General features: G+C 50.2%; 1 protein-coding gene across 2 annotated transcripts in view; it reads right to left on the reverse strand.

Moving 5' to 3' along the window:
* LOC140389267 (low-density lipoprotein receptor-related protein 2-like) overlaps nucleotides 1-26006 on the reverse strand; it is a 533746-nt gene that overhangs the window by 344794 nt on the left and 162946 nt on the right. For both annotated transcript variants that reach the window (XM_072473460.1, XM_072473452.1), the window contains exons 11-13: nucleotides 25732-25901; nucleotides 24646-24869; nucleotides 9329-9535 (exon numbers count right to left, since the gene is read on the reverse strand). In XM_072473460.1, the coding sequence (XP_072329561.1) occupies nucleotides 9329-9535; nucleotides 24646-24869; nucleotides 25732-25901 (601 nt within the window). The remainder of the gene's footprint in view (nucleotides 1-9328; nucleotides 9536-24645; nucleotides 24870-25731; nucleotides 25902-26006) is intronic.

The raw sequence follows: 26006 nt of genomic DNA on the forward strand, positions 1-26006 counted from the left end.
TCCACCATAAGCCATCGCTTCCAACCTCCCAACCACACGTTACATTTTCATTTATGATACTGGTGGTGAGTATTTCATAGATATTTTACTTCCAAATTCAAGAACACCAATCCAGTTGCTATTATTTCTTCTCAAAACAAAGAATAAGGGGGTCAAGTGATGTGAGTTCAGGAGTGGCTAAGTTTTCTTTTAATCCTTTTTTTTTTAGTTCTGGTGCACATCCCATAATTACTTGCTTCTGGGGTATACGTCTTGTACTATGTCCCTGGAAAAAATTGGACAAACATTGGTAATCAGGAGCCGGGATAAGTAAAAAAAAAATCCTTGTGTGATTGAGGCAGCCGGAGGCAGCTGGGGTGGGGCGCAGCTTGCAGTGACGGTTTTATTGGTGAGCGAGCCTACACCTTGATAGGGCATTGGCATCAAAAGATGATGGCCGCCTTTGTGAATGATGTTGTGGATGATGATCTCAGCTCCATAGTGCAGATTATTGGTGCAATTGATGAACTGCAAAATATCCTTGAGAGAATAGTGGAAGCAGAGAAGAGAACCATGTTACTTGATAGAACAATCTCTCTGGTGGAGACTCGCCTTCAGTCCTAGGAAAGCCCGTTGCATGGTATGTCATCTATCCCAACCAACTCGGGGAGTTGGGGCCAGACAGGGTGAGTTTGTGCACCCGACCTCTTGAGGAGAACAAATTCCTGTCATGGCTTTGGCATTCCCAAGCATCATTGATGCCGTTATTATCCTGCAGTTCATCAATAATACTGAATTTTATTCCCTTGTGACTATACCGTTGATTTTATGTCATTTTTCCTGACAAGGGGGTATGATATATAAGCATAGAGGAGACGGCCGTCTGTAATCCTGTTATGGCAAAAACCATACTAAATTGGTAGTGTGACATGAGGGTTGTGCATAGTCTTGCCCTTTTTTTTGTGTGCTCCGACTGAAATTCCTGCAGTTATGAAGAGGGAGTGAATTTTAGATACACCTCACCTCATAGAGAATATGAGTCGAGGGGGAGACAGTGGTGCCGTGGTTTGTCACTTGACTAGCGAACCAGAGTCTCAGGGCAGATGGTGAGATTTGAATTCCGGAAAGATCTAGAATTAAAAGTCCAATGATGACCATGAAACCATTGTCAATTGTCGTCAAAACCCATCTGTTTCACTAATGTAGGGAAGGAAATCTCCTGTCCTTACCTGGTCAGACCTACATGTGACTCAACACCAATGTAGTTGGCCAATAAATGGGATGGGCAATGGCTGCTGGCCCAGCCAGCAACAGCAACCTCCCGTCAATTAATTTTTTAAAAGCCATGGCAGAGTGGTGGACGGGTGGTTGGTGTGGTGGTGGGCGGCATGTCTATGTAAGTCCTCAGTATGGTTGAGGTAAATCCCCAGTTAGAGCTATCTGTGTCGGATTTTCTTTTGTTTTCTTGTTACTTTGGGTTTAGGGAATCCATGCTTATCTCATATGAAATTCCGGACAGATCTGTATCCTACAGAGGACCAGGTTCCTTGTGGTTCCACTTTGTGGTTGGTGACATCTGGGATTGTTGGAGTAATGGGAAATATGTGATAGAATTCCTACAGTGCTGGAGGAGGCCATTCAGCCCATCGAGTCTGCACCGACCCACTGAAAGAACACCCTACCTAGGCCCACTGCCCCCCCTATCCCTGTAACCCCATAACCCCACCTAATCTGCACATATTTGGACACTAAGGGGCAATTTAACATGGCCCATCTACCTAACCTGCACATCCTTCATCTGTGGGAAGAAACTGGAGCACCCGGAGGAAACCCACACAGACATGAGGAGAATGTGCAGGCTCCATACAGACAGTCACCCGAGGCCCTGGTGCTGTGAGGCAGCAGTGTGATTGGTTAATCCGTGCATGGCCCATCTTCTTCAATATGCTCTTGGTTGTGTGGCTGGTGGCAGTGGTCACTTGAGTGGGTTTGTTAGGGCAGGATAAACTGTGTTTACCTGGGTCGGGCAGAGGGTCTGCTGGGTGACGGACTGAGTTTCCCTCCCCTGAATTGTCCCCATTTGAGAGATCCTGGTCTGCTCCCCCTCTCAAAGTAGGGTTCCACTGAACACGTGGTGACCTGCGGATGGCAGGGTGAGAGTGAGAGTCTGTTAACTGTGAATCTGCGTTGTTCGAGCCCTTCTTCAGTTCAAATGAGGGAGATAGATACCCCCCTCTAAGTGGTCTTTTATCGTGTCTTCTTTATTGCCCTCCCTTTTGAAGTTGGGTCTCACCTGTGGAAACAGTGTTTCTGTCTCTGATGAGGCTACACTGCTCTGCCCCGAGTATTCTTTTTGTAATGGCGTATGGTGCTGGTCCTTGTCCGGCATTCTTTGGCTAATCCTGGTTTTCCTTTTTTATTGGGGTTTCTGTCCCTTACTTGGATAGGTAGCATGCTGTTATGCTGTTGTAGGTCCCGATTTGGCACTTTGTGTCTTAGGGAGTTTCCCTTATCATGCCGAGGCAGAGAGGATCATGGCCCTCTCAGATGCCCAGTCATCTTCTCATTGGTGATCAGTTCTTCTCAGTTGAGGACGATGTGAATCTTCTAGTGTCGACAGGGCTGGTATGCTGCCTTGGATGCGGTTAGAGAGGAGTGAGGCTGGGTTAGTAGTGGCGTGGTGTGGGGATCCTTGGTTTACCGACTCCTAGGTGAGGGAGGGTACGGAGCCGGACCAGGTCTAGTACTGCGGTTGGTATCCGATTGCCCCCTTGTGCTTAAAAAGTTCCTTCTTGGTCGGGATGTCCTGTGAGGCTGAGTAAGGTTCCGAATGTGCAGTTTTCTCCCGTTTCTTTTTGGTCTTGTGGTGGGGGGCATGTGCCAGGGTGTCATGTATCCATGGCTGTATCCTGGTCCCTGTTATCCCAAGACCCGCTGCCCCAGGAAGTTTCTTTTTTATCCTTGTCACGGTTAGTGTGTTGGGAGGCACTGGTGATTGCATTGATTGTAATTTAAACCAACTGTATGAATATTTGCTGGTCTTGTCTGTGTAAATATGTGAAATGATGATCATTCTGTGCTGTGGCAGAGTTTGGAGTTTTCACGCACCTGGCAATAAAATATCTCTTAGAACTAGTGCCCTCGCGACTATTTTCTGTAATTTTTTATTTCTGTTATTGTGGGGTTAAAGAATTGGTGATTGTTCCTGCAAAGGTACAGACAGGCCCTTTGTCTGAGATTAGGACCCCACAATGTATTATTGATGCCTCTGGTGTGGTTAGGTCTGAGGGAGTTGGGACTTCCGGTTGCGGCTATGCCTAGGTAGGTCGCACGTTCGGCAGCTCACGCCGGGAACGGATTTTTGGGCTCTTCAGAGGGGTCCCAATGGCAATTGTTCAACGGCTTCCAGTGTGGGAAGGTGACAGCAAGGTTCCCCCGACACTATATGGATTGGACCAGGAGTGGAGCGGTTAAAAAAGTGATCCTGGTGCAGCGGAAAGTGCAAGGGAAGATAAGGAAGATGGCGGCGGGTGGAGACCAAGCAGCGTGGGCGCAGTGGTCGCAGGAGCAGCAGGAGTTCCTTAAACGCTGCTTTGCGGAGCTGAAGACAGAAATGCTGGCACCAATGAAGGTGCCGATTGAGAAGCTTGTGGAGACCCAGAAGGCCCAAGGGGCGGCGATCCGGGAGGTGTGGCAAAAAGCCTCGGAGAACGAGGACGAGATCTTGGACCTGGCGGTGAAGGTGAAGGCGTACCAGGGGCGAAATTCTCCTACCCGCCCCGCCACATTTCTGCCCCTACCGGCCGGCGGGAGTCTCCGTAACACCGGCCGGTCAATGGGGTTTCCCATTGTGGGGCAGCCCCACGCAGTCGGGAAACCCCCGGGCGCCGGCAAAACGGAGACTCCCGCCGGCGGAGAATGACGCCCAAGAGTTGGGCGGAAAAATTTGAGGACCTGGAGAATAGGTTGAGGAGGAAGAATCTTCGGAGTGGCCCGATGCCGGGGCATATATAAGCACGATGCTCAATTCGCTGATGGGCGTGGGAGCTTTCCCGAGGCCCCTGGAGGTGGATGGGGCTCATCGGGTCCTGGCAAGGAGACCCAAGGTCAACGAGCCGCCAAGGGCTGTAGTGGTGAGGTTCCACCGCCTTATGGACAGAGAGTGTGTCCTGAGATGGGCCAAAAAAGAGCGGAGCAGCAGGTGGGAGAACACGGAGATCCGTATTTACCAGGACTGGAGTGCGGAGGTGGCTATGAAGAGAGCTGGTTTTAACCGGGCTAAGGCGTATCTCCATCGGAAGGGGGTGAAGTTCGGGATGCTGCAGCCAGCGCGATTGTGGGTCACGTTCCAAGATCGGCACCACTATTTTGAAACGCCTGATGAGGCATGGAACTTTATTCAGTCTGAAAAGTTGGACTCAAACTGAGGGTTTGTCGTGGGGGGAATGTTTACTGTGTTTACTGCGTTTGGGGAATGTTCTTTTTGTTTTGGTGCTGGGTGGGGATGGGTGAAAGGATTTGATGTGGGGGCTGTGGGAGAGTGTGGGCGTCGGTGTTGGAGGGGCGGGGCCCCGTGGAGGAAGAGGGGGGGTGGAGGCTCGGGGATGGGAGTTGGGGTAAGGCAGTTGCTGCTGCATTGGCCAAAGGGGAGCTGGAAGTAGGAGAGGTAGTCGGGGCGGGAGTCCGCCGCCTGGGGGGCTGGAGGGTACGGGAGGCGCGGGCACGTGGCTGGCCTAGAAAAGGAGATGGCTAGTCGGGGGGGGTGCTGTGGCGCCTCGATGTGGGACTGTTGGTGGATGAGGGGGTGTGCGGACGGATGCGGGGGTGTATTGAAAGATACTTGGAGGTTAGTCTGGGAGGCGCTGAAGGCGGTGATCAGGGGAGAGCTAATCTCCATTAGGGCCCACAGGGAGAAGAGAGAGAGAAGGGAGAGGGAGAAGTTGGTGGGGGAGATTTTAAGGGTGGACAGGAGTTATGCAGAGGCACCCGAGGAGGGGCTACTTAGGGAGCGACGGAACCTCCAGACGGAATTCGGCCTGATGAAATACGGGGAAAGCAGAGGCACAGTGGAGGAAAGCGCAAGGGGCGGCGTATGAGTATGGGGAGAAGGCGAGTCGGATGCTGGCACATCAGCTTCGTAAGAGGGAGGCAGCGAGGGAGATTGGTGGAGTTAAGGATAGAGGGGGGAATACGGTGCGGAGTGCGGTGAGAATAAACAAGGTATTTAGGGACTTCTATGGGGATCTGTACAGGTCTGAGCCCCCAGCAGGGGAGGAGGGGATGCGACGATTCCTAGATCAGCTGAGGTTCCCAAGGGTGGAGGAGGAGGAGGTGGCTGGTTTGGGGGCGCTGATTGGGCTGGAGGAGCTGGTTAAAGGATTGGGGAGCATGCAGGCGGGGAAGGCCCCGGGGCCGGATGGGTTCCCGGTTGAATTTTACAGGAAATACATGGACCTGCTGGGCCCGTTGCTAGTGAGGACATTTAATAAGGCGAGGGAGGGGGGCCCTTGCCCCCGACAATGTCCAGGGCGCTGATTTCTTTGATCTTGAAGCGGGACAAGGATCCATTGCAATGTGGGTCGTATAGACCGATCTCGCTCCTCAAAGCTGACGCTAAGTAGCTGGCGAAAGTGCTGGCCACGAGAATTGAGGACTGTGTCCCGGGGGTGATTCATGAGGACCAGACGGGATTAGTGAAGGGTAGGCAGCTAAATACAAATGTGCAGAGGTTCCTCAATGTGATTATGATGCCCTCGGTGGAGGGGGAAGCGGAGGTAGTGGCAGCTATGGACGCGGAGAAGGCCTTTGATCGCGTGGAGTGGGAGTATCTTTGGGAAGTGTTGCGGAGGTTTGGGTTCGGGGAGGGGTTCATCAGTTGGGTCAGGCTGCTACATAGAGCCCCGGTGGCGAGTGTGGCTACGAACCGGCGAAGGTCGGAGTACTTTCGGCTGTACCGGGTGACGAGGTAGGGGTGCCCCTTATCCCCCTTGTTGTTTGCACTGGTAATTGAGACGCTGGCCATGGCACTGAGGGAGTCCAGGAAATGGAGGGGATTGGTTCAGGGCGGAGAGGAACACCGGGTGTCATTGTATGTCGATGACCTGTTGTTGTGTGTTGCGGATCCAGTGGAGGGGATGGCGGAGGTCATGCGGATCCTTAGGGAGTTTGGGGATTTTTCGGGGTTTAAGCTCAACGTAGGGAAGAGTGAGCTCTTTGTGGTGCATTCAGGGCTGATAGAAGGGTGATAGACGAGCTACCGCTGAAGAGGGCGGAAAGGAGCTTTCGGTATCTGGGGATCCAAGTAGCTAGGAGTTGGGGGGCCCTGCACAAGCTCAATTTGACGCGGTTGGTGGAGCAGATGGAGAAGGATTTTAAAAGATGGGATATGCTGCCACTCTCACTAGCGGGTAGGGTGCAGTCGGTCAAATGATGGTCCTCCCGAGGTTTCTCTTTGTGTTCCAGTGCCTTCCCATTTTGATTCCCAAGGCCTTTTTCAAATGGGTAAGCAGGAGCATCATGGGATTTGTGTGGGCGAATAAGACCCCGAGGGTGAAGAGAGTGTTTCAGGAGCAGGGGGGGGCTGGCGCTGCCGAATTTATGTGGCTATTATTGGGCAGCCAATGTGGCGATGATCCGTAAGTGGGTAATGGAGGGAGAGGGGGCGGCGTGGAAGAGGCTAGAGATGGCGTCCTGTGTGGGCACGAGCCTGCGGGCGCTGGTGATGGCACCGCTGCCGCTCTCGCCGACAAGGTACACCACGAGTCCGGTGGTGGCGGCGACGCTGAAGATCTGGGGGCAGTGGAGGCGACACAGGGGCGAGGTGGGAGCCTCGGTTTGGTCCCCGATTCAGGAGAATCATCGGTTCGTCCCGGGAAGGATGGATGGGGGGTTTCGGAGCTGGCATCGGGCAGGGATTAGAAGAATGGGGGACATGTTCATCAATGTGACGTTTGCGAGCCTAGGGGCGCTGGAGGAGAAGTTTGGGTTATTCCCGGGAAACGCTTTCAGGTAGATGCAAGTGAGGGCGTTTGTGAGGCGGCAGGTGAGGGAATTCCCGCTGCTTCCAGCACGTGGGATTCAGGACAGGGTGATTTCGGGTGTATAGGTTGGAGAAGGCAAGGTTTTGGCGATTTACCAGGAGCTGCAGGAAGAGGAGGAGGCCTCGGTGGAGGAGTTAAAGGGCAAGTGGGAGGAGGAGCTTGGGGAGGAGATAGATGAGGGTCTGTGGGCTGATGCCCTGAGTAAGGTTAGTTCTTCCTCCTCTTGCGCCAGGCTCAGCCTAATACAGTTCAAAGTTACTCACAGAGCGCATATGACAGGGTCGAGGTTGAGTAGGTTCTTTGGGGTGGAGGACAGATGTGGGAGGTGCTCGGGGTGGCTCGGGAAATCACGTCCATATGTTCTGGTCGTGCCCGGCGCTGGATGGGTTTTGGAGGGGTTTTGCGAGGACTATGTCCAAGGTGGTGAACGCCCTGGTCAGGCCGAGCTGGGGATTAGCATTATTTGGGGTATCGGACGAGCCGGGAGTGCAGGAGGCGAAAGAGGCCGGTATTCTGGCCTTTGCGTCCCTGGTAGCCCAGCGGAGGATTTTGCTACTATGGAAAGATGCAAAGCCCCCTAATGTGGAAACCTGGATCAATGACATGGCAGGGTTCATCAAGCTGGAGAGGATAAAGTTTGCCTTGCGAGGGTCTGTGCAGGGATTCCTCAGGCGTTGGCAACCGTTCCTAGACTATCTCGTGGAGCGTTAGGAGGAGGTCAGCAGCAGCAGCAGCCCAGGGGCGGGGGGGGGGGGGGGGGGGGAGGGGGGGGGTTCTTTTGGGGTGGCGTTTGGGTTAAGATGTTTTTTTTTCCCTATTTGTGTTTTTTACTGTTATATGGGGGGGTTATTGTATATGGGAGAAGTCCAATGTATAATTTCTGCTTGTTGTGTTCTTGTTTCTTTCTTCTTGTTGGGGGGGGGGGGGTTGTTGAAAATTTGTTGAAAAATTTGAATTAAAATATTGTTTTTTAAAAAAAAGGTCTGAGGGAGTTATGTTCTGGTGTGCGCCCAAACATCACGTGAAGACCTTATCTTGAATTCCTATGGACAATGTGAGCAATTGCTGCGTGGGAAGGTGTGCACCAGTTTTCATGGCCTTATCCTCTTCTCTCTCATTATCTAGTCTACCTGTATGTACATATTGGGGCATCAAGTTTAGTGATTACACTGAACCAAATGTATTACTGATCTCCTGTCCTCCTCTGTATTTATGTATGCTGAGATATTTTTGCCGTGCGACACCAATCCTGAGATGTTGTTTGTTAAAATGGAAAAAACTTGAATAAAAATATATCCATTTTAAAAATCGCCCTGAAACGTAAACTCTGTTTCTTTCTCCACAGATCCTACCTGGCCTGTTGAATATTTCCAACATTTTCTGCTTTTTCAGCTGACCACATACATCCTGTCATTTAAAATTCTTGCCCTAAATTATTTGCATTGCTATTTCCTGATCCTACACCTTCGCTGATCATGCATTTAATTGCTACTTTATCAGTTCCCAAATTTATCCTTTCCTGTTAAAGAATGTCAAGTTGCTCATTTACATGGGAAATACGTATAAATGAAAATTAATGTTGAGTTTTAATCTATCATGGAACCTTTTCCAGTATCAATTGTACAAAGAAGCAGCATAATTTAAAAATGTTATTAACTATGGTTCACAAAGAACAGCAAACAATTTATTCTTAAAGACGCTGGGGGAATCAGAGCTGTTTGTCGCTTCTTTTGTATCCCTTTTGTGTTAAGTAAATAAAACACAGGTGCAATTTACTGAACTTATCATTGCTGGATACATCAGAAAAGAATTTCAGTATTTTATCTCAAAACTTTCAACCTTTGAAGTATCTCTTTTTTCAGCATGGGTGTTATTTTTAATTAATTTGGTGGATGGTAACTGCCAAATCACATAACCTTGGAGACTCTTCATCAACCTCTCTCACGATAAGAGAAATTCTGAAAATAGTTCTTGTTTGAGTTATGTGAAAATAGAAGCGATTGTGGTGCGTGGAATTTTTTTGTTTATTTAATCACTTCAGTTTCTGTAGTAAAGGGCATATAGGACATGCGACAGAGATAGGCATACGATCAGAACATGATAAACCCCAAACGTACATTATTAATGCAAAATATATATTCTGTATATTCTCTCAAGATTGCCACTTTCAATTATATATATAATAGTTTTTCTTATAAACCTAACACAAGCAAGCTGAACTGCAGGCTAAACAACAGCTGTTCAAGATACTTTCAAATAGTTTGCTATGTTTAAAATATATGGTCAAAGATTGTTCTTGATGCATTTACCTTTCAAGCCCATCATATGTTACAGTTTCAATATAGTCGTAACGGCTGTCGACCCAATAAACTCTTTTTGTAATGATGTCCAGTGTTATTCCAGCAGGCCATCCGAGCTTTGTCTTGACTAGTTCAAAGCGATGGGTTCCATCCATAAAGGAACGCTCCAGTTTAGGTTCTCCCAAAATATCATTCCAGTCAGAGAAGAATAAATAGCTGGAAAGAAAGCGATGGTTTCATCGATTATTTTTAATGGAAAACCATCAGATATAACAATTCAAACACTTTTACACAGTACAATGAATGAACACAATAGGGCCAAGGCATCTGATGTCAGTGAAAACAGAGACATTGGCATTAGGGGAGGTAGTGACATGGTGGTACTGTTTCTGGGCTAGTAATGCAGAGACCCAGGGCAACGCTCTGGGTTCAAATACCACCACAACAGATGGTGAAATTTGAATCCAATAAAAATCAAAGTCTAATGATCACCATGAAATCATTGTCGATTGTTGTAAAAACCCATCTGGTTCACTAATGTCCTTTAGGGAAATCTGATTTAATCCTTTCCCCAGCATCCTCATCCCGCTATCTGACATGTTAGAGCGATGAGGTGTTATAGCCCCACGGGAACCAGGGGGAAACCATTGCTGATCTCCCCATAGGACACGTAGAGTATGAGCTTCCCAGATAGGAGCTGGTTATTAACCAACATCAAAGCAGGCCCAAAGCAGGGCCTGGTGTGGCTAGTTCTCCCAGCAAGGGCAGTACTAGGAGCGAATGAGGCTTTGAGCAGAATATTATATATAGTTGAATAAACTTCTGTTCCTTTACCGCTGGCTTCCTCAAGTTACTCAGCTGGCGACAAGCGAAAAAGGAAACCTGGACTCGCTCATGGAACCACCAAGCTGCTGGAAATTTGCTGTCTCGGGACATAAGGTCGTAACAGTTCAGAATGCCGCTATTTGGGTAGTTGGAAGCTGTGGAAAACACCACTGGCAACACATTGCATGCGCTGCTCCCATTCTGGTTCCAGCTGCAGGAGGCACAACATCTTGTGAAATAAAGCCTCGATTGTTTCACCATTCTTGTCTCGTGGTAATTGACGGTACATCAATTTATTGCACAAGATTTTAAAAGATGAACATCTTAATCAAGCCTGATCACTTGGAGCTGAGCCCTCACGCAGCCAATGCCACGTCCACCTACGAGCACTGACTAGCCTTCTTTGAAGGCTACCTCAGATCAGTCACTGAGGAACTCTCGGACCCACAGAAGCTCCAAGTGCTCCAATCACGGGTGAGCCCTCAAGTTTTTCCCCTCATCCGGGATGCGCCCACCTACACAGAAGCGATGACGCTACTAAAGGGACACTACATCAAGTCGGTGAACCAAGTGTCGCCAGGTACCTCCTGGCCACGAGACGGCAACTCCCCGGGGAGACTCTGGACGATTTCTTGTGGGCTCTACAGGTTCTCGGTAGGAACTGTGACTGCCAGGCAGTTTCGGCAGTCCAAACACACCAAACTATTAATCAGAGACGCTTATATCACGGGCATGAAGTCTACATACGTTCGCCAGCGACTATTGGAAGGGGGTACGCTCAATCTTGCAGTGACTGCAGGTTGCTGATTCCCTAGAAGTGGCCTCCCGTAATCTGGAGTCCTATACCTCCGACCACGCGGCACCCTCGTGGGCATCGTGGGCCCCACCAGCTGCCGATTCGAGTACACCGCAAGTCTGCGCCGGGCGACAGCCAGCCAACTCCGGAGGTCCCAAATGTTATTTTTGTGGCCAGAGCAAACATCCCAGGCAGCACTGCCCGGCGCGGAGCGCGGCCTGCAATGGGTACAGGAAGAAGGGCCACTTCGTTTCCGTTTGCCAGGCCCGGTCGGTCACCGCTGTTTCCAGGCCCGTCATTGCTACACCCCCCACGTGCGATCCAGGGGCACCGCCATCTTCTCCACCACAAGCCACGTGCGGCCCGTGGGTGCTGCCATTTTTGATGCCGCCCGCCATGTGTGCCTGTGGGCGCCGCCATCTTCGGCGCCATTTTGGACCGCGCCTCAGTATCCCTGCTTGTCTGGCTGTTCGCTACCCGCTGATAACTCCGCCACCGCTGATCAGCCCGGGACCTCCCAACATCTTCCGCAGCTCGCCTCCATCACCCTTGATCAGTCTTGGCCCCAAAATCTCGCGACCGCTACAATGACGGTGAAGATCAACGGGCACGAGACGGCCTGCCTCTTTGACTCCGAGAGCACAGAGTTTCATCCACCCTGCGACCGTAAGGCGCTGCTCCCTCCTGGTACTCCCCGTCACCCAGAAAATCTCCCTGGCCTCCGGATCCCATTCCGTGCAAATTCGGGGGTACTGTGTCGTGACCCTCACCGTTCAGGGCGTAGAGTACAGCAACTTCAGGCTCCACGTCCTCCCCCATCTCTGCGCGGCTCTGTTACTAGGTCTTGATTTTCAATGCCACCTCCAAAGCCTTACTTTGAAATTCGGTAGACCCCTGCCCCCCCCTCACCGTCTGCGGGCTCACAACCCTTAAGGTCGATCCACCTTCACGTTTTACAAACTTCACCCCGGACTCTAAGCCCGTCGCCACTAGGAGCAGACGGTACAGTGCCTAGGACAGGACCTGCATCAGGTCGGAGGTCCAACGGTTTCTGCGGGAGGGGATGATTGAGGCCAACAACAGCCCCTGGAGAGCTCAAGTGGTGGTAGTGAAGATTGGGGAGAAGCACAGGATGGTCATTGACTACAGTCAGACCATCAACCAGTACACGCAGCTCGAAGCGTAACCCCTCCCACGCATATCTGACATGGTCAATCAGATTGCGCAATATCGAGACTTCTCCACAGTAGACTTGAAGTCCGCCTACCACCAGCTCCCCATCCGCCCGGAGGACCGCCAATACACTGCGTTCGAAGCAGATGGCCGCCTCTATCATTTCCTTAAAGTTCCCTTTGGCATCACCAATGGGGTCTCGGTCTTCCAGCGAGAGATGGACCGAATGGTTGACCAGTACGGGCTGCGGGTCACCTTACCGTACCTAGATAATGTCACCATCTGCGGCCATGACCGGCAGGACCACGACGCAAACCTCCAAAAATTCCTCCATACCGCCAAACTCCTTAATCTCACGTACAATAAGGAAATGCGTGTTCCGCACCAACCGCTTAGCCATCCTTGGCTACATAGTGGAAAATGGAGTCCTAGGGCCTGACCCCGACCGCATGCGCCCACTCCTGGAACTCCCTCTCCCCCACTGCCCCAAGGCCCTGAAACGATGCCTGGGGTTTTTCTCATATTACGTCCAGTGGGTCCCTAATTATGCGGACAAGGCCCGCCCACTCATCAAGTCCACAGTTTTTCCCCTGACGGCTGAGGCCCGCCAAGCCTTCAACCACATCAAGGCGGACATCGCCAAGGCTACGATGCACGCAGTCGACGAGACCCTCCCCTTTCAGGTGGAGAGCGACGCATCGGACGTAGCTCTGGCCGCCACCCTCAACCAGGCGGGCAGACCCGTGGCTTTCTTTTCCCGCACCCTCCATGCCTCCGAAATTCGGCACTCCTCTGCCGAAAAGGAGGCCCAAGCCATTGTGGAAGCTGTGCGACATTGGCGGCATTACCTGGCCGGCAGGAGATTCACTCTCCGCACTGACCAATGGTCGGTTGCCTTCATGTTTAGCAATACACAGCGGGGCAAGATCAAAAACGACAAGATCTTGAGGTGGAGGATTGAGCTCTCCACCGATAACTATGAGATCTTGTATCGCCCGGGGAAGCTCAATGAGCCCCCAGATGCCCTGTCCCACGGTACATGTCCCAGCGTACAAGTGGACCGACTCCGGGCTCTCCACAATGACCTCTGCCACTCGGGGGTCACCCGGTTCTTCCATTTTGTCAAGGCCCGCAACCTGCCCTACTCCATTGAGGAGGTCAAGACCGTAACCAGAGACTGCCAAGTCTGCGCAGAGTGCAAGCCGCACTTCTACCGGCCAGATAGAGCGAACCTGGTGAAGGCCTCCCGCCCCTTTGAGCTCCTCAGCATGGACTTCAAAGGCCCCCTCCCCTCCACCGACCGCAACGTGTACTTCCTCAACGTAATTGACGAGTACTCCCGGTTCCCTTTCGCCATTCCGTGCCCTGACATGACTTCTGCCACGGTCATCAAGGCCCTGCACAGTATCTTCACCCTGTTCGGTTTCCCCACCTACATCCACAGCGATCGGGGGTCCTCCTTCATGAGTGGTGAGCTGCGTCAGTTCCTGCTCACACCACCACCAGAAATGAGGCGATCGCAGCGGAGGGTCAGAGCACCTGACAGACTCAATCTGTAATGTTTTCTTCACCCACGCCAGGCTCACACCACTGGTAACACATTGCATGTATTATGGTACTGCGCCTGTATTACAGGTACCACAGTAAATCCCATCCTGCTGGCTCCTCCCAGCAGGCAACGTATAAAAGTGGATGCTCTCCTGCGCTACTCCCATTCTTTTGTTAAGAGATAGGCTAGTGTGTGGCATAAACAACGCAGCCACTCAGAGGAGGCTGTTGGCAGAGCCCTCCTTGAATTTGAAACGGGCCATCGAGCTTTCGCTATCCCGAAAGCGTGCGGAGAAAGGAATTCAGGAGCTACAGGGATCCATGGCACAACATCTGATGCAATAAAGCCTTGATTGTTTCACCATTCTCGTCTCGTGGTAATTGACGGTACATCAGAAGTCTTTAATACAGGCCTGGAAGACTGGAATCAGCATGCGGAGCGCATGAGGCATTTTTTCCAGGGGAATGGGATTTGTCGGGATGACTGTTAGAAAGTCCTCCTCCTGACCGCCTGCAGAGCCCAGACGTTTGGGCTCATAAGATTCTGGCTTACCTGGCTGCAGTGGACTCCAAATCCTTTGATGAGCTGATCGCTTTAGTTTCAGAACACCATGACCCCCAAGCTTTCCTCATTATGCTTTTAATACGGCGGTATGGTCTCCCTGTGAATTGATCACTGACTTGTTGACCCGTTTAAGATGTCTAGCTGAGTATTGCGAGTTTGGGCCACCCCTCACCGAAATGTTAAGAGATAGGCTAGTGTGTGGCATAAACAACGCAGCCACTCAGAGGAGGCTGTTGGCAGAGCCCTCCTTGAATTTGCCATTGAGCTTTCGCTATCCCGAGAGCATGCGGAGAAAGGAATGCAGGAGCTACAGGGATCCATGGATTATGTCCATAGTTTGGCCTGCCCTTAGTTTTGAACTCCCTCTATATCCCAGGACAGTGCCAGTCTGACCGGACCTACTCCAAAAGGATAGCCCCAGAGGCAATTCCGCAGCCGGATCAGAATCTCGAGAGTTAGCGCTGACCTGTGGGATACCTCCCCAAGGATGAAGAGGAGAGGTGGCCGCATTGACAAATGTATGGTCAGAGAACTTGTGATGGTCAGAGCTGCCAATTTTGGTGCAGAGAACGGCGTCCACGACAGTCGCCGAGGTCACCATGAATCAGAGCCTTGCATGTGGTCACCACGGATGAGCAGGACTGTTTGGTAGCACCAATCCGGGTCATGCTATAGGTCACCCCGTGACAATGGAAATGGACACTGGAGCTGCAGTCTCCATCGTGGACCATCACATATTTCGGTGACTCTGCGCAGGGATCATGCCTCTGACATTGCACGACACCAAAGTGAGATTAGCGGCCTACACCAGTGAGCCTTTGAAGAACGTGGAGGCCACTAGGACTCCTGTAATACACGGGCAGCAGTCGGTCCATCTTTTCTTGGGTGTGATGGAGGGACCGGGGCCCAATTTGTTTGGACGAGACTGGTTGCGACTTCTCCATTTCAACTGGCAACAGGTTGTTCAGATGGCCACCTGGAATCTGTATGCCGTGCGGGGCAATTACCCCAAGGCATTCCAAGAGGGTCTGGGCAGGGTAAAGGGGGCCAAGGTCCAAATCTATGTGGGTCCTGATGTTCAGCCCCAGTATTTTAGGGTGAGGCCTATCCCTTACGTGTTGCTTGTCAATGTAAATGCAGAGTTTCGGCACCTGCAGAATCTGGGGATCATACGCCCGGTGCAGTTTGTGGAATGGGCCGCAACTATGGTGCCGGTAATGAAGCCTGAAAAAACTATCTGACTCTGCGGAAATTTCATGCTCACCATGAACAGAGCTTTGCGCTTGGACTGCTACTCGATTCCCAGGGTGAAGGATTTGTATGAAAGACTGGCTGGAGGATGCTCCTTCATGAAGTTGGACATGAACCACGTTTATTCACAGGTAGAGCTAGACCCGGAGTCCAGGAAGTTTGCAACCATACACACTCATCAGGAGTTGTTTGAATATACCCGCATCCTGTTCGGGGTTTCATCGGCCCCGGCAATTTCTCAGTGGGTAATGGATAATACCTTGCAGGGCCTACCAAAGGTGGCTGTCTATCTGTACGACGTGCTCATCACGAGCACCACAGAGAAGGAGCATTTGGACAACCTGCAGGAAGTGCTCCAGCAGTTTTCCTATATAGGTGCCCAACTAAAGAGGATTCCGTGCTCAAGCGGTGACCTATCTTGATTACAGGGTGGCCACGGACAGTCTACACTCCGTGGAAGATATGGTTTGAGCTATAAAAGGAGCCCCAACCCCAAAGATTGCCACTGAGTTGTGGCCGTTCCTAGGCTTAGTTAACTCTGGGAGGTTCATTGCAAACCTGACCACTTTGTTAGTTCCGGTCCACGTATTATTGAGGAAGGACCAGGTATTTTCCTGGGGCACTTCACAGAATAAAGCATTTGCCGGAATAAAGCAATGTCTACCATCCACACAGCTTCTTCCATATTATGATCCGACTTGGCCTCTAATCTTGACATACGATGCATCCCCCTACGTCATTGGGGCGGTGCTGGCCCATGGAAGGGATGAGGGCACAGAACGCCCCATTGCGTTCGCTTCAAGGACCCTGACGAATGCCGAACAATGTTACACTCAAATCGAGAAAGAGGGCTTGGCAGTAATATTTGGTTAAAAGAAGCTCCACCCAGTACGTTTATGGCTGGCATTTTTCCATCGTAACAGACCACTAGCTGCTGCTCAGCCTTTTTAGGGAAGATAAGGGAATCTGTGGGCAGCATGGTGGCACAGAGGGTTAGCCCTGCTGCCTCACGGCGCCGAGGTCCCAGGTTCGATCCTGTCTCTGGGACACTGCCTGTGTGGAGTTTGCACATTCTCCCCGTGTTTGCGTGGGTTTCACCCCCACAACCCAAAGATGTGCAGGGTAGGTGGATTGGCCACGCTAAATTGCCCCTTAATTGCAAAAAATGAATTGGGTACTCTAAATTTATTTTAAAAATTAAATTAAAAAAAGATAAGGGAATCCCATCCAAACATCAGCTAGAATTCAACATTGGGCGCTTCTGCTCGCTGCATATCAATATTCAATCTGACACCATCCGGGTATGCAAATTGCCCATGCTTACGCCCTCAGCCATCTACCATTGCCCATGAGTGGATGGGGTGATTTCAACTCTTAACTTTATGGACATCTTGCCAGTGAAGGCTACTCAGGTGCACGCATGGACACAGCGAGATCTGGGATTGGCAAAGCTTTGCCTCATGCTGTTGAGCGACTGAGGAAAGGGGGCCCTTCCTTTAACTCTCAGGAATGGTTCCAGGAATCTCTGCTGCATGATGTTCAAAATGGCCATCAGAGCGTTTCTAGAATGAAATGTTGGCCCATAGTTATATCTGGTGGCACGGCATTGATGGGGACATTGAGAGGGTCACACAAAGCTGCCCACCATTCCAGGAGCATCAGATGCTCATGCGGGCAGCCTCCCTTCATCCCTTGGAATGACCAGGATGCCCATGGGTGCATCTACATGCGGATTTCGCCGGACCTTTCACGGGGTCCATGTTACTCATTATCGTGGATGCCTACAAGATGTGGCTAGAGGTGTACAGGATAGCTCACCAATGTCTAGGACCATGATAGAAAAGCTCCAGGGCTCGTTTAGCACCCATGGAATCCCTAAGGTCCTGGTAACGGTTAATGGGACACCATTCACGAGCAAAGAATTTGCCGCGTTTACAAAGCAGAACGTCATTCGGCATATTCGAACCGTCTTCTATCATCCCTCCTGCCTGGCAGTAAGTCCAGACTTTCAAAAGGAGCATTAACAATAATCCATGGATTCCATGGATACGCGGCTGGCATGGTTCCTTTTTAATTACCGTACAGCACCACATGTGATGACGGAATCACCCCTGCGGAATCGTTGATGGGCCAACGCCTTAGAACCCAGCTGAGTCTCACATTTCCGAATCTCGGCAGGAAAGTGGAGGTGCAGCAGGAGACGCAGAAGAGGCACCACGACTTGAGAATGCATGGGCAGGAATCTCACTGTGAGGATGCAGTCTATGCCTGCAATTTTGGAGATGGGGCACTGTGGCTCCCAGGCATAATGCTGGGAAGAATGGGTCTGGTCCTGTATAAAGTCCAGGTTCAAGGCAAAGTTCAAAGAAAGCACATGGACCACCTGAAGTAGCAAGAACCTATAATAACTTGCACGAGACACACGGGCTGGGCTGATTGTTTTCCCTGTGTGGCTCGAGGAGTATGAGCTCCCCTGCTAACTATGGGGCTGATACCATGTTGTATATGAAGTTGGCCAATCAGGAACCGACTGACAGAGAGAGAGGACGCGTGAGGTTCAATCGGGGCCCTTTGTAAATAGGACGTATTATAAATAAAAGTCTCTGGGCGGCATGGTGGCACAGTGGTTAGCACTGCTACCTACATCCCTGAGAACCCGGGTTTGAATCCCAGCCCTGGGTCACCGTCTGTGTGGAGTTTGCCCTCACAACCCAAAGATGTGCAGGTTAGGTGGATTGGACACGCTAAATTGCCCCTTAATTGGAAAAAAATATAATTGGGTACTCAAAATTTTAAAATAATAAAGAAATAAATAAACGTCTCCTTTTTGTTACTCATCTGATTCCCTTCGCCTATATTAAACTAGCAACAAAGATAAACTGGAACTGTCGATGTGTTACTCTAAGGTATGACGTTGAGTGCTTCACTATGCCTTTGTTTGGCCGATTGGATGCTTTTGGACCCTCAGTTGAGCCTTGGAATCAGTACACGAAAAGCTTACAATACTTTTTCCGAGTCAACAACATAACCGAAAACGAGCACCAGACTGTGATCATATTGACGGCCTACAGTGCTCACACATTCGGCATAATTAAAGGGCTCACATTTCCGGCAATGCTGGACATAGTAGCGCTGGTGGGGAATCATTTCAACCCGACACCATCCATCATTGTGCAACGGTACAGATTCAATATGGTGGAAAGGTCGGAGGGGAGTCAGTTGCCAAGTATGTTTCCCAGTTCTGGAAAATCGCAGAGTATTATGAATATGGGGCTGTGTTGGCGGATTTTGCTTCGTGACTGCTTGATTTGTGGCAGTAACAGTCTCGACATACAAAAAAGGCTTCTAGGTGAAGGAACCCGAACGTTCCAGCAGGTTTGGCAGATTTCTTTTTCACAGGAGAGTGCCGCTCGGGACGTACAGGAGCTTCGTCAAGGAATGGAGGTAAATGTTCGATGACGCCCCCCTCACAACCTTTCAGTGACTAGAACAAACCACCGTGACGCAGTGGACCCAAGGTCTCACCCTAAGCCGCAGAGCACGCCGTCCCAGGTTTCGAGAGGAGCCGACTCTTCCCACTGTGAGAGGTGTGACCGTCGAAGTTGTCGAAGCCACCAGCAGTGTGAGGAATAGCACCCTGGCTGCCGAGGACAAGGTAGGCGTCAGCCCCCTACTAGGGTCCAACATTTAGACGACCCTGAAGAAGCTAAGGACGAGTCAGAAATACAGCTGAACAGTGTGGCTGCGCTGCAGGTGGCCCCTATTTGCATCCCGGTACGGGTCAAGGGCACTTAATTCAGATGGAATTAGATACGGGTGCCGCCATCTTTGTAGTGTTACACCACGTGTTCGGCGGGGTCTGACACCGAGTGAGTAGATTATCATTGGCTGATTTGGCCACTCGCCTCACTACGCACACCAGGGAGCGTTTGTCTATTGTTGGCTCCACGCTCACCCTGGTAGTCTATGGACATCAATCTTTGAGCTTTCCCCTCATTATGATGCAGGGAGATGGTCCCAACCTGCTAGGTCAGGATTGACTGCACCATTTGCAGCTCGACTGGCAGCATATCCTCAAGGTGGAAACAGGTGGTTTATATACGGTGTTGCAGAAGTTCCCCAACATTTGGGGCCCGGCCTTGGAAAAATTAAGGAGGCCATGGTGAAAATCCAGGTGGATCCGCAGGCCCCGCCTCGTTTTGTGCGTGCCCAGCCAGCCCCCTGTGCGATTGTTGGCAAGGCCGAGGCCGATCTGCAGTAATTGGAGAGCCTCGGAATCATTTGGCAGGTTTGTTTTTGCCAACTGGGCGGTGCTGGTGGTCCCAGTGATCGGACTGTCCGCCCCTGCGGTGATTACAAATTAATCATAAATACCACTTCACGTTTGGACTGTTACCCACTCCCTCGGATTGAAGATCTCTACACTGCCAGCTGGTTCCACATTCACCAAGTTAGATATGAGCAATGCTTATTTGCAGCTTAAACTGCACAAGGCCGTGAGAAAGTTTGTTACGATCAATGCTCATAAAGGTCTATACAAATACACCTGACTTCCATTCAGCATCTCTTTGGCACTTCGGTGTTTCGACGCATTATGAAAAATATAGGGCTGGATTCTCCTTTTTAGAGGCTATGTCCGGAGCATGTGTCTAGTTTTACAATTAAAAAGTCGGTGGCACCCCCGCACCGACACTCCGCCTGGTGGGGGCTAGCTGCCACGCCACCTAAAACCCCTGGCTTTACCTGCAGATACGAATAAAGAATTGTCGGGTCCGTGGCCGCGCATCCGGTGACCTGCGGCAGCCGCGCCGTACAACATGTCGCCAGCTGTGCGCGGACCACGCCTGCCAGATAGTGCCCCCCTGTAATCCGCTCGCCACCCCCGGACCACCCCCCACCAGTTCCCCCAGCCCTCGCCAAAGCCCCCCTGCCAGCGGAACGGCTATTACACCCACCCCTCCCCCGACTGTGGCGCCGCTGGACATAGTCCGCAGCCGCCACGCGAGGTCCCTGAAACTGTGAGCACACGCGATCGACACTGTCGGGAAGTCAGCCCATCGGGGGCGAAGCATCGGGGGAGGGCCTCAGGTCACGTCATAAGGCCGTCCCAACAGCGTGCGCCATACTCAGGGATTACGCTGTTTTTGAGGCGGCGGAACATCCGAAAAACAGCACCGCCCCCGATTTTAACGAAAAAACGGATTCTCCGGCCAATCGCCGAACGCGATTTCGGCGTTGGCAATTGGAGAATCCCGCCCATATTATGACGTCTCCTGCGATTTTCTGTCTGTCTTGACGATGTGTTAATCACGGGGGCAACGGAAGCGGAACACCTGAAAAACCTTGGAGCAGTGCTCCCGCTGTTTTCAGAGGATGGCATCCGTCTGAGTAAAGTAAAGTGCATCTTCAATGCAAAGGAGATGGTATATTTAACCTACCGGGTGGCCTACACCCAGTCACCGACAAAGTACAGGCAATCAAGATGGCCCCCGTATCGCATGATGCTACGGAGCTTTGCTCTTTCATGGTCCTGATAAATTATTATGGCAGTTTTATACCGAATCTAGCTACAATACTGGTCCCCCCTTCACTTCCTTGTACAAAAAAAATGACCCTGGATTTGGGGCTATGAGCAGGAGGCTGCTTTCCATTTAGTTAAGTGGATGTTGGTTTCGTCCAGAGTACTGAATTATTTTGATGCTGCTAAGCCCCTACATCTGACATGCGATGCATTGCCGTATTGCATCGGCACCGTCCTTTCCCACAGCATGGGTGACGGCCAAGACCGTCCGATTGCTTTTCCCACCAGGACGTTGACAGCTGCAGAGCTTAACTATGGGCATATAGAAAAAGAGAGTCTGGCAGTTGTGTTTGGGGTCAAACGTTTTCATCAAGAAGTTTATGGCTGCCATTTTAAAATAATTTTAGAAAATAAACCGCTGCTTGGACTGTTTCGCGAGGATAAAGCAGTGCCGCCAATTGCCTCAGCCCAAATCCAGAGGTGGGCTTTGCTTTTGGCAGCGTACTAGCATTCTTTCGAACATCACCCGGGGGTGTTGATAGCGAATGCCGACGCGTTATGTCGTCTCTCCTTGCCCGTGGTGTTGGTGGATCTATCCATGGTCTACAAAATCTTACAGTCCTAAACGTCATGGACACCCTGTCCATGACAGCTGCTTGAATCTGAGAATGGACACAGTGTGATCCGGTGCTCGCTAAGGTGCAACATTTAGTTTTGTCTGGTGGGCCACGATGATAGCTTCCAAAGCTGTCAGCTTTGACAAAGAGTCAACCAGACTCAAAACGTCAGCTCCCTTCTCTCTCTCTCCAGATGCTGTCAGACCTGCTGCGATTCTCCAGTATTTTTTGTTTCTGTTTCAGATTCCAGCGTCTGCAGTAATTTCCTTTAATCTTCTCTGGTAAATGGGACCAAAATACCTCAAACAACTCCCCAAGGCCACTTTCCAATAGGAAAAGTTACAAAACTTTTACTTAGCTGCAATCGGGGTGCCTAAGCCTTTAAATAGCATGACTGCTGAACCCAGCTTGCTGCTTCAGGCTTCTTTTTTCAGCAATGGAAAATGTAGTTATTGCCGGGGCCTGTGTGGTCTAATTTTGGTATTCTGACATCATTACATCAGCCAGCAGACTGTGTGATGTCAGCATAGCACTGATTCAATGTATTACGATGCCCCAGGGCTTCCACACAGCACTTATGTCAATCCATATCAATCGTACCGCAGCCTGGACTTTGCACAGTGACTTGCAATGCCCCCAGGAAAACAAGGTAGCCATGAAGAGCACTGGTAGAGGAGGCACTACCTGGGTGAATGTCTCACCTGTAAAATTTGGCATTTTAAAAATCTTTAACAACAATTTACGGCATGCAAAGATGAAGTTGAACCATTTAAATGATTTTCTTTCTGAGCCAAAGGTATTGATTAGCACTACATTCACAGTTAGCATGTTCAAAAGATACTTGCATTGTTAAGCTCCAGCCTAAATTCTTTTTGCAGTTAGCTTAATGGACAAATCCTGCAACCTTTTGAAAATAACAGTGAGGCTAAAGGTGAGATGTCAGTTATGTGAAGCAACAAGTTCAAGAAGTATGTAATTTGTGGCATAACAATCTCCAGAGCTTGCTGGCTAGTTTATGCATTAATACTAGTGGGTGTCATGAACACACTGTTAGTTTTTCCAGCAATATGTCATTTTTCACTCATAAATGCCCATATGATGAAAAGAAGCAAACAGTAATCTATGAAACTGTATAACAGCAGGAAGTCAGGGTCTTCAGAAGAAGAGGAGGGGGATACATGCCAGGGAAATACATGACCTGATTGTGTTAAACATAAAATGAATCCGTATATAATGTGGAGCAATCTATGCCATTTGCCATAAATATTATTACCTGATTAGATTTGACTTTATTGTTAGAAGAACATTATCAGACCAACAGAGAAGGAACAAAAATCCATATGCTTTGAATAATGCCAAACAATATTTTGCATCGATCAGTTTAACATTGCCACCTGTGACAGTACAGCAGTTCCTCAGTATTCTGCAATAGATCACAGTGTTCAAATCCCTGGAGTTGAGGCTTGAATCCACACCTTGGCCGGGATTCTCCCCTACCCGGCAGGGCGGGGGGTCCCGGCGGGATGGAGTGGAGGGAACCACTCCGGCGTCGGGCCGCCCCAAAGGTGCGGATTTCTCCGCACCTTTAGGGGCCAAGCCCTCACCTTGAGGGGCTAGGCCCGCGCCAGAGTGGTTTGCGCACCGCCGGCCGGCAGGAAAGTCCTTTGGCGCCACGGCAGCTGGGGCCGAAGGGACTGCGCCGGTCAGCGGATGTCCGCGCATGTGTGGGAGCGTCAGCTGACGTCATCCCTGCGCATGCACAGGGGGGGTGTCACTTCCACATCGGCCATCGCGGAGGCTATGGCCAAGGTGGAAGGAAAAGAGTGCCCCCACGGCACAGGCTCACCCGCGGATTGGTGGGCCCGATCGCGGGCCAGGCCACCATGGGGGCACCCTCCGGGGCCAGATCGCCCCGCGCCCCCCCCAGGACCCCAGAGCCCGCCCGCGCCACCAGTACCGCCAGTAAGGTAGGTGGTTTGATTCACGCCGGCGGGACTAGCATGACAGCAGCGGGACTTCGGCCCATCACGGGCTGGAGAATCGCCGGGGGGGGGGGCGCCCGCTGACCGTCGCGGCGCGATTCCCGCCCCTGCCGAATTTTCGGTGCCGGAGAATTCGGCAGCCGGCAGGGGCGGGATTCACGCCGCCCCCCCGCCGATTCTCCGACCCGGCGGGGGGTCAGAGAATCCCGCCCCTTGTGACTCAGAGACAAGGGGCAAAATTCTCCTACCCGCCCCGCCACATTTCTGCCCCGACCGGCCGGCGGGAGTCTCCGTAACACTGGCCGGTCAATGGGGTTTCCCATTGTGGGGCAGCCCCACGCCGTCGGGAAACCCCCGGGCGCCGGCAAAACGGAGACTCCCGCCGGCGGAGAATGACGCCCAAGAGTGCTGCCACTGAACCACAGTTGACTATCTGACAGCATTGGCACTAAGCAGCAGGTTTATTTTGTGTGCAAGAGGATGTCTTTTGCACTAATTAAGAAACCTCATTTGGCTCAAATATTTGTAACTTTCCATGTTATAGAATCTTCTCTAAATAACAATTCTGACACTGCAGGGGTATTTCTAACTTAATCCACTCAATGGGGAATCATTGGCTGCCAGTTTTACACTCCACCTGATTTCACTTCACATTGACTTGAATGAAAAATAAAATTGAATGGGGTGTCAAGTGCACTGCCAATTCAATCCCATTAAATTTCCACCACGCGGATTAGATTAAAATTACTCCCTTCAACCTTTCAGATGCAGATTTATATGTGATCTGCTTTCTTTTGGAATAGCAATTTCAACATTAAGAACAGTTCAATTTCAGAACACTTTGTGAACAACAAACTGGTTCAGAGCTTAGAAAGCCAGAATTTAGCCTTTGAATTCATTAAACTGGTATAAACATTTACCATCCTCACTATGGAGGCTGTGATATTGAAAGCAAACCACACTAAGTGCAATGCATTTGGTCACTTTCCAAAGTCAAATAAATAGCAGGATTTATTTTATTACAGAAAGCAATTCCTTCCGCTCTTACCCTATAGTGGGGTCAACAGCAATGCCTCGGGGGTTTCCCAGGTTTTCTGCAATTAGTGTTATGCGATTGCTTCCATTCAGATCAAGTACTTCAATTCGGTTAATACCAGTCTCCACCACATACAACTTATTGTTCACCCAGTCCACAGCTACGTTTTCAGGAGTGTCAATGGAAACATTTAAAATTTGTTGGATCCTGGTGCCAGTGAGATCTGCAGAGAACAGCTAATAAAGACAAGAAAGGTAAGTAAAATAGTCTGAAACATTTTAGTTAGTCTTTAGAATTGTTTTGATTAAACTGTAAAACTTTGCAAGCTGTTTAATGTCAGAAGCAATGCAGAATATATGTTACATTATCGATTACACAGTACTTATGCAGAAAATAATATATACACAAAGAAAGAGAGAAAGCGAGAAGTCTGTTTGAGTGCTATTACTCAGTTATTTCTTGGTCGCTGTTTAGATCAGTCAGATTGCAGAGTCTCATTGGATAATGGGTTTGGATAGTGAGAATTTATTAGTGTACAGAGATGCCTTTCACCAGTTGGTTGCGAGGTTGTTTGACTCCCGGGGAACTGGAATGAATGGTGTGGCCCTTCGTGCTTTCACACTCAACAATTGTGCAACTCCTCTTCCAATTGCTAAATGTCCAGTTGCTTTAGCCACCTTTGCTCTGTGAAGAGTTCATCTTCCTACATCATGGCTGAGAATTTAACAAGTGAGGAAGGGCTTGTTCACTACTGCAATAGCAGAAAGGTGAGTAAGGGGTTGGGTTGGGTGCAAAGATGATAAGGAGAGCTACCCTTATTCAGGTTTGAATTTTTCAGTGTTTTGCAATTGTCCACAAGAATTCACCACCACCTGCATAACCTCCATGTGAGGCAGTGCAGTTCATTTGAAATGTAGAACGTTGTAGAACGTTTAATCCCGTAAAGATTGCCAGATTAGCAACAGGTTATCAGCAGTAAAATATCTTTGGGAAATCAGAATTTAGAAACACAATACGCATGGTGTTAAAGAACTTTCAACACCAGTTCATCTTTCGTAGGTTATTGATTCAGTGCTTACTTTTGGGAACCTTGCCTACCTTATTCTGAATGGTATCTGTCCAAAAGATCATGCCAAGATAGTAGTGGAAATCCACACCAACAGCAATGCCACGATTGTGAGACTGCACAAGAATCCGTACATTCCTTCCATGAATATCACCAATCAGCAAATCACGACCATTTGAGAAGATAATGGATGGAATTCCAGCTGAAGGCAGGAAATACTTTTACATCAAGTGTCCAAAAATATTTTTCAACTATGTTAATCCAAATTTCAGAAATGCCTGCTTGTCTTTTTTGCAATCAAAGCACA

The sequence above is a fragment of the Scyliorhinus torazame genome, chromosome 2, assembly GCF_047496885.1.
Source record: "Scyliorhinus torazame isolate Kashiwa2021f chromosome 2, sScyTor2.1, whole genome shotgun sequence".
In the NCBI taxonomy this organism is placed as follows: domain Eukaryota; kingdom Metazoa; phylum Chordata; class Chondrichthyes; order Carcharhiniformes; family Scyliorhinidae; genus Scyliorhinus; species Scyliorhinus torazame.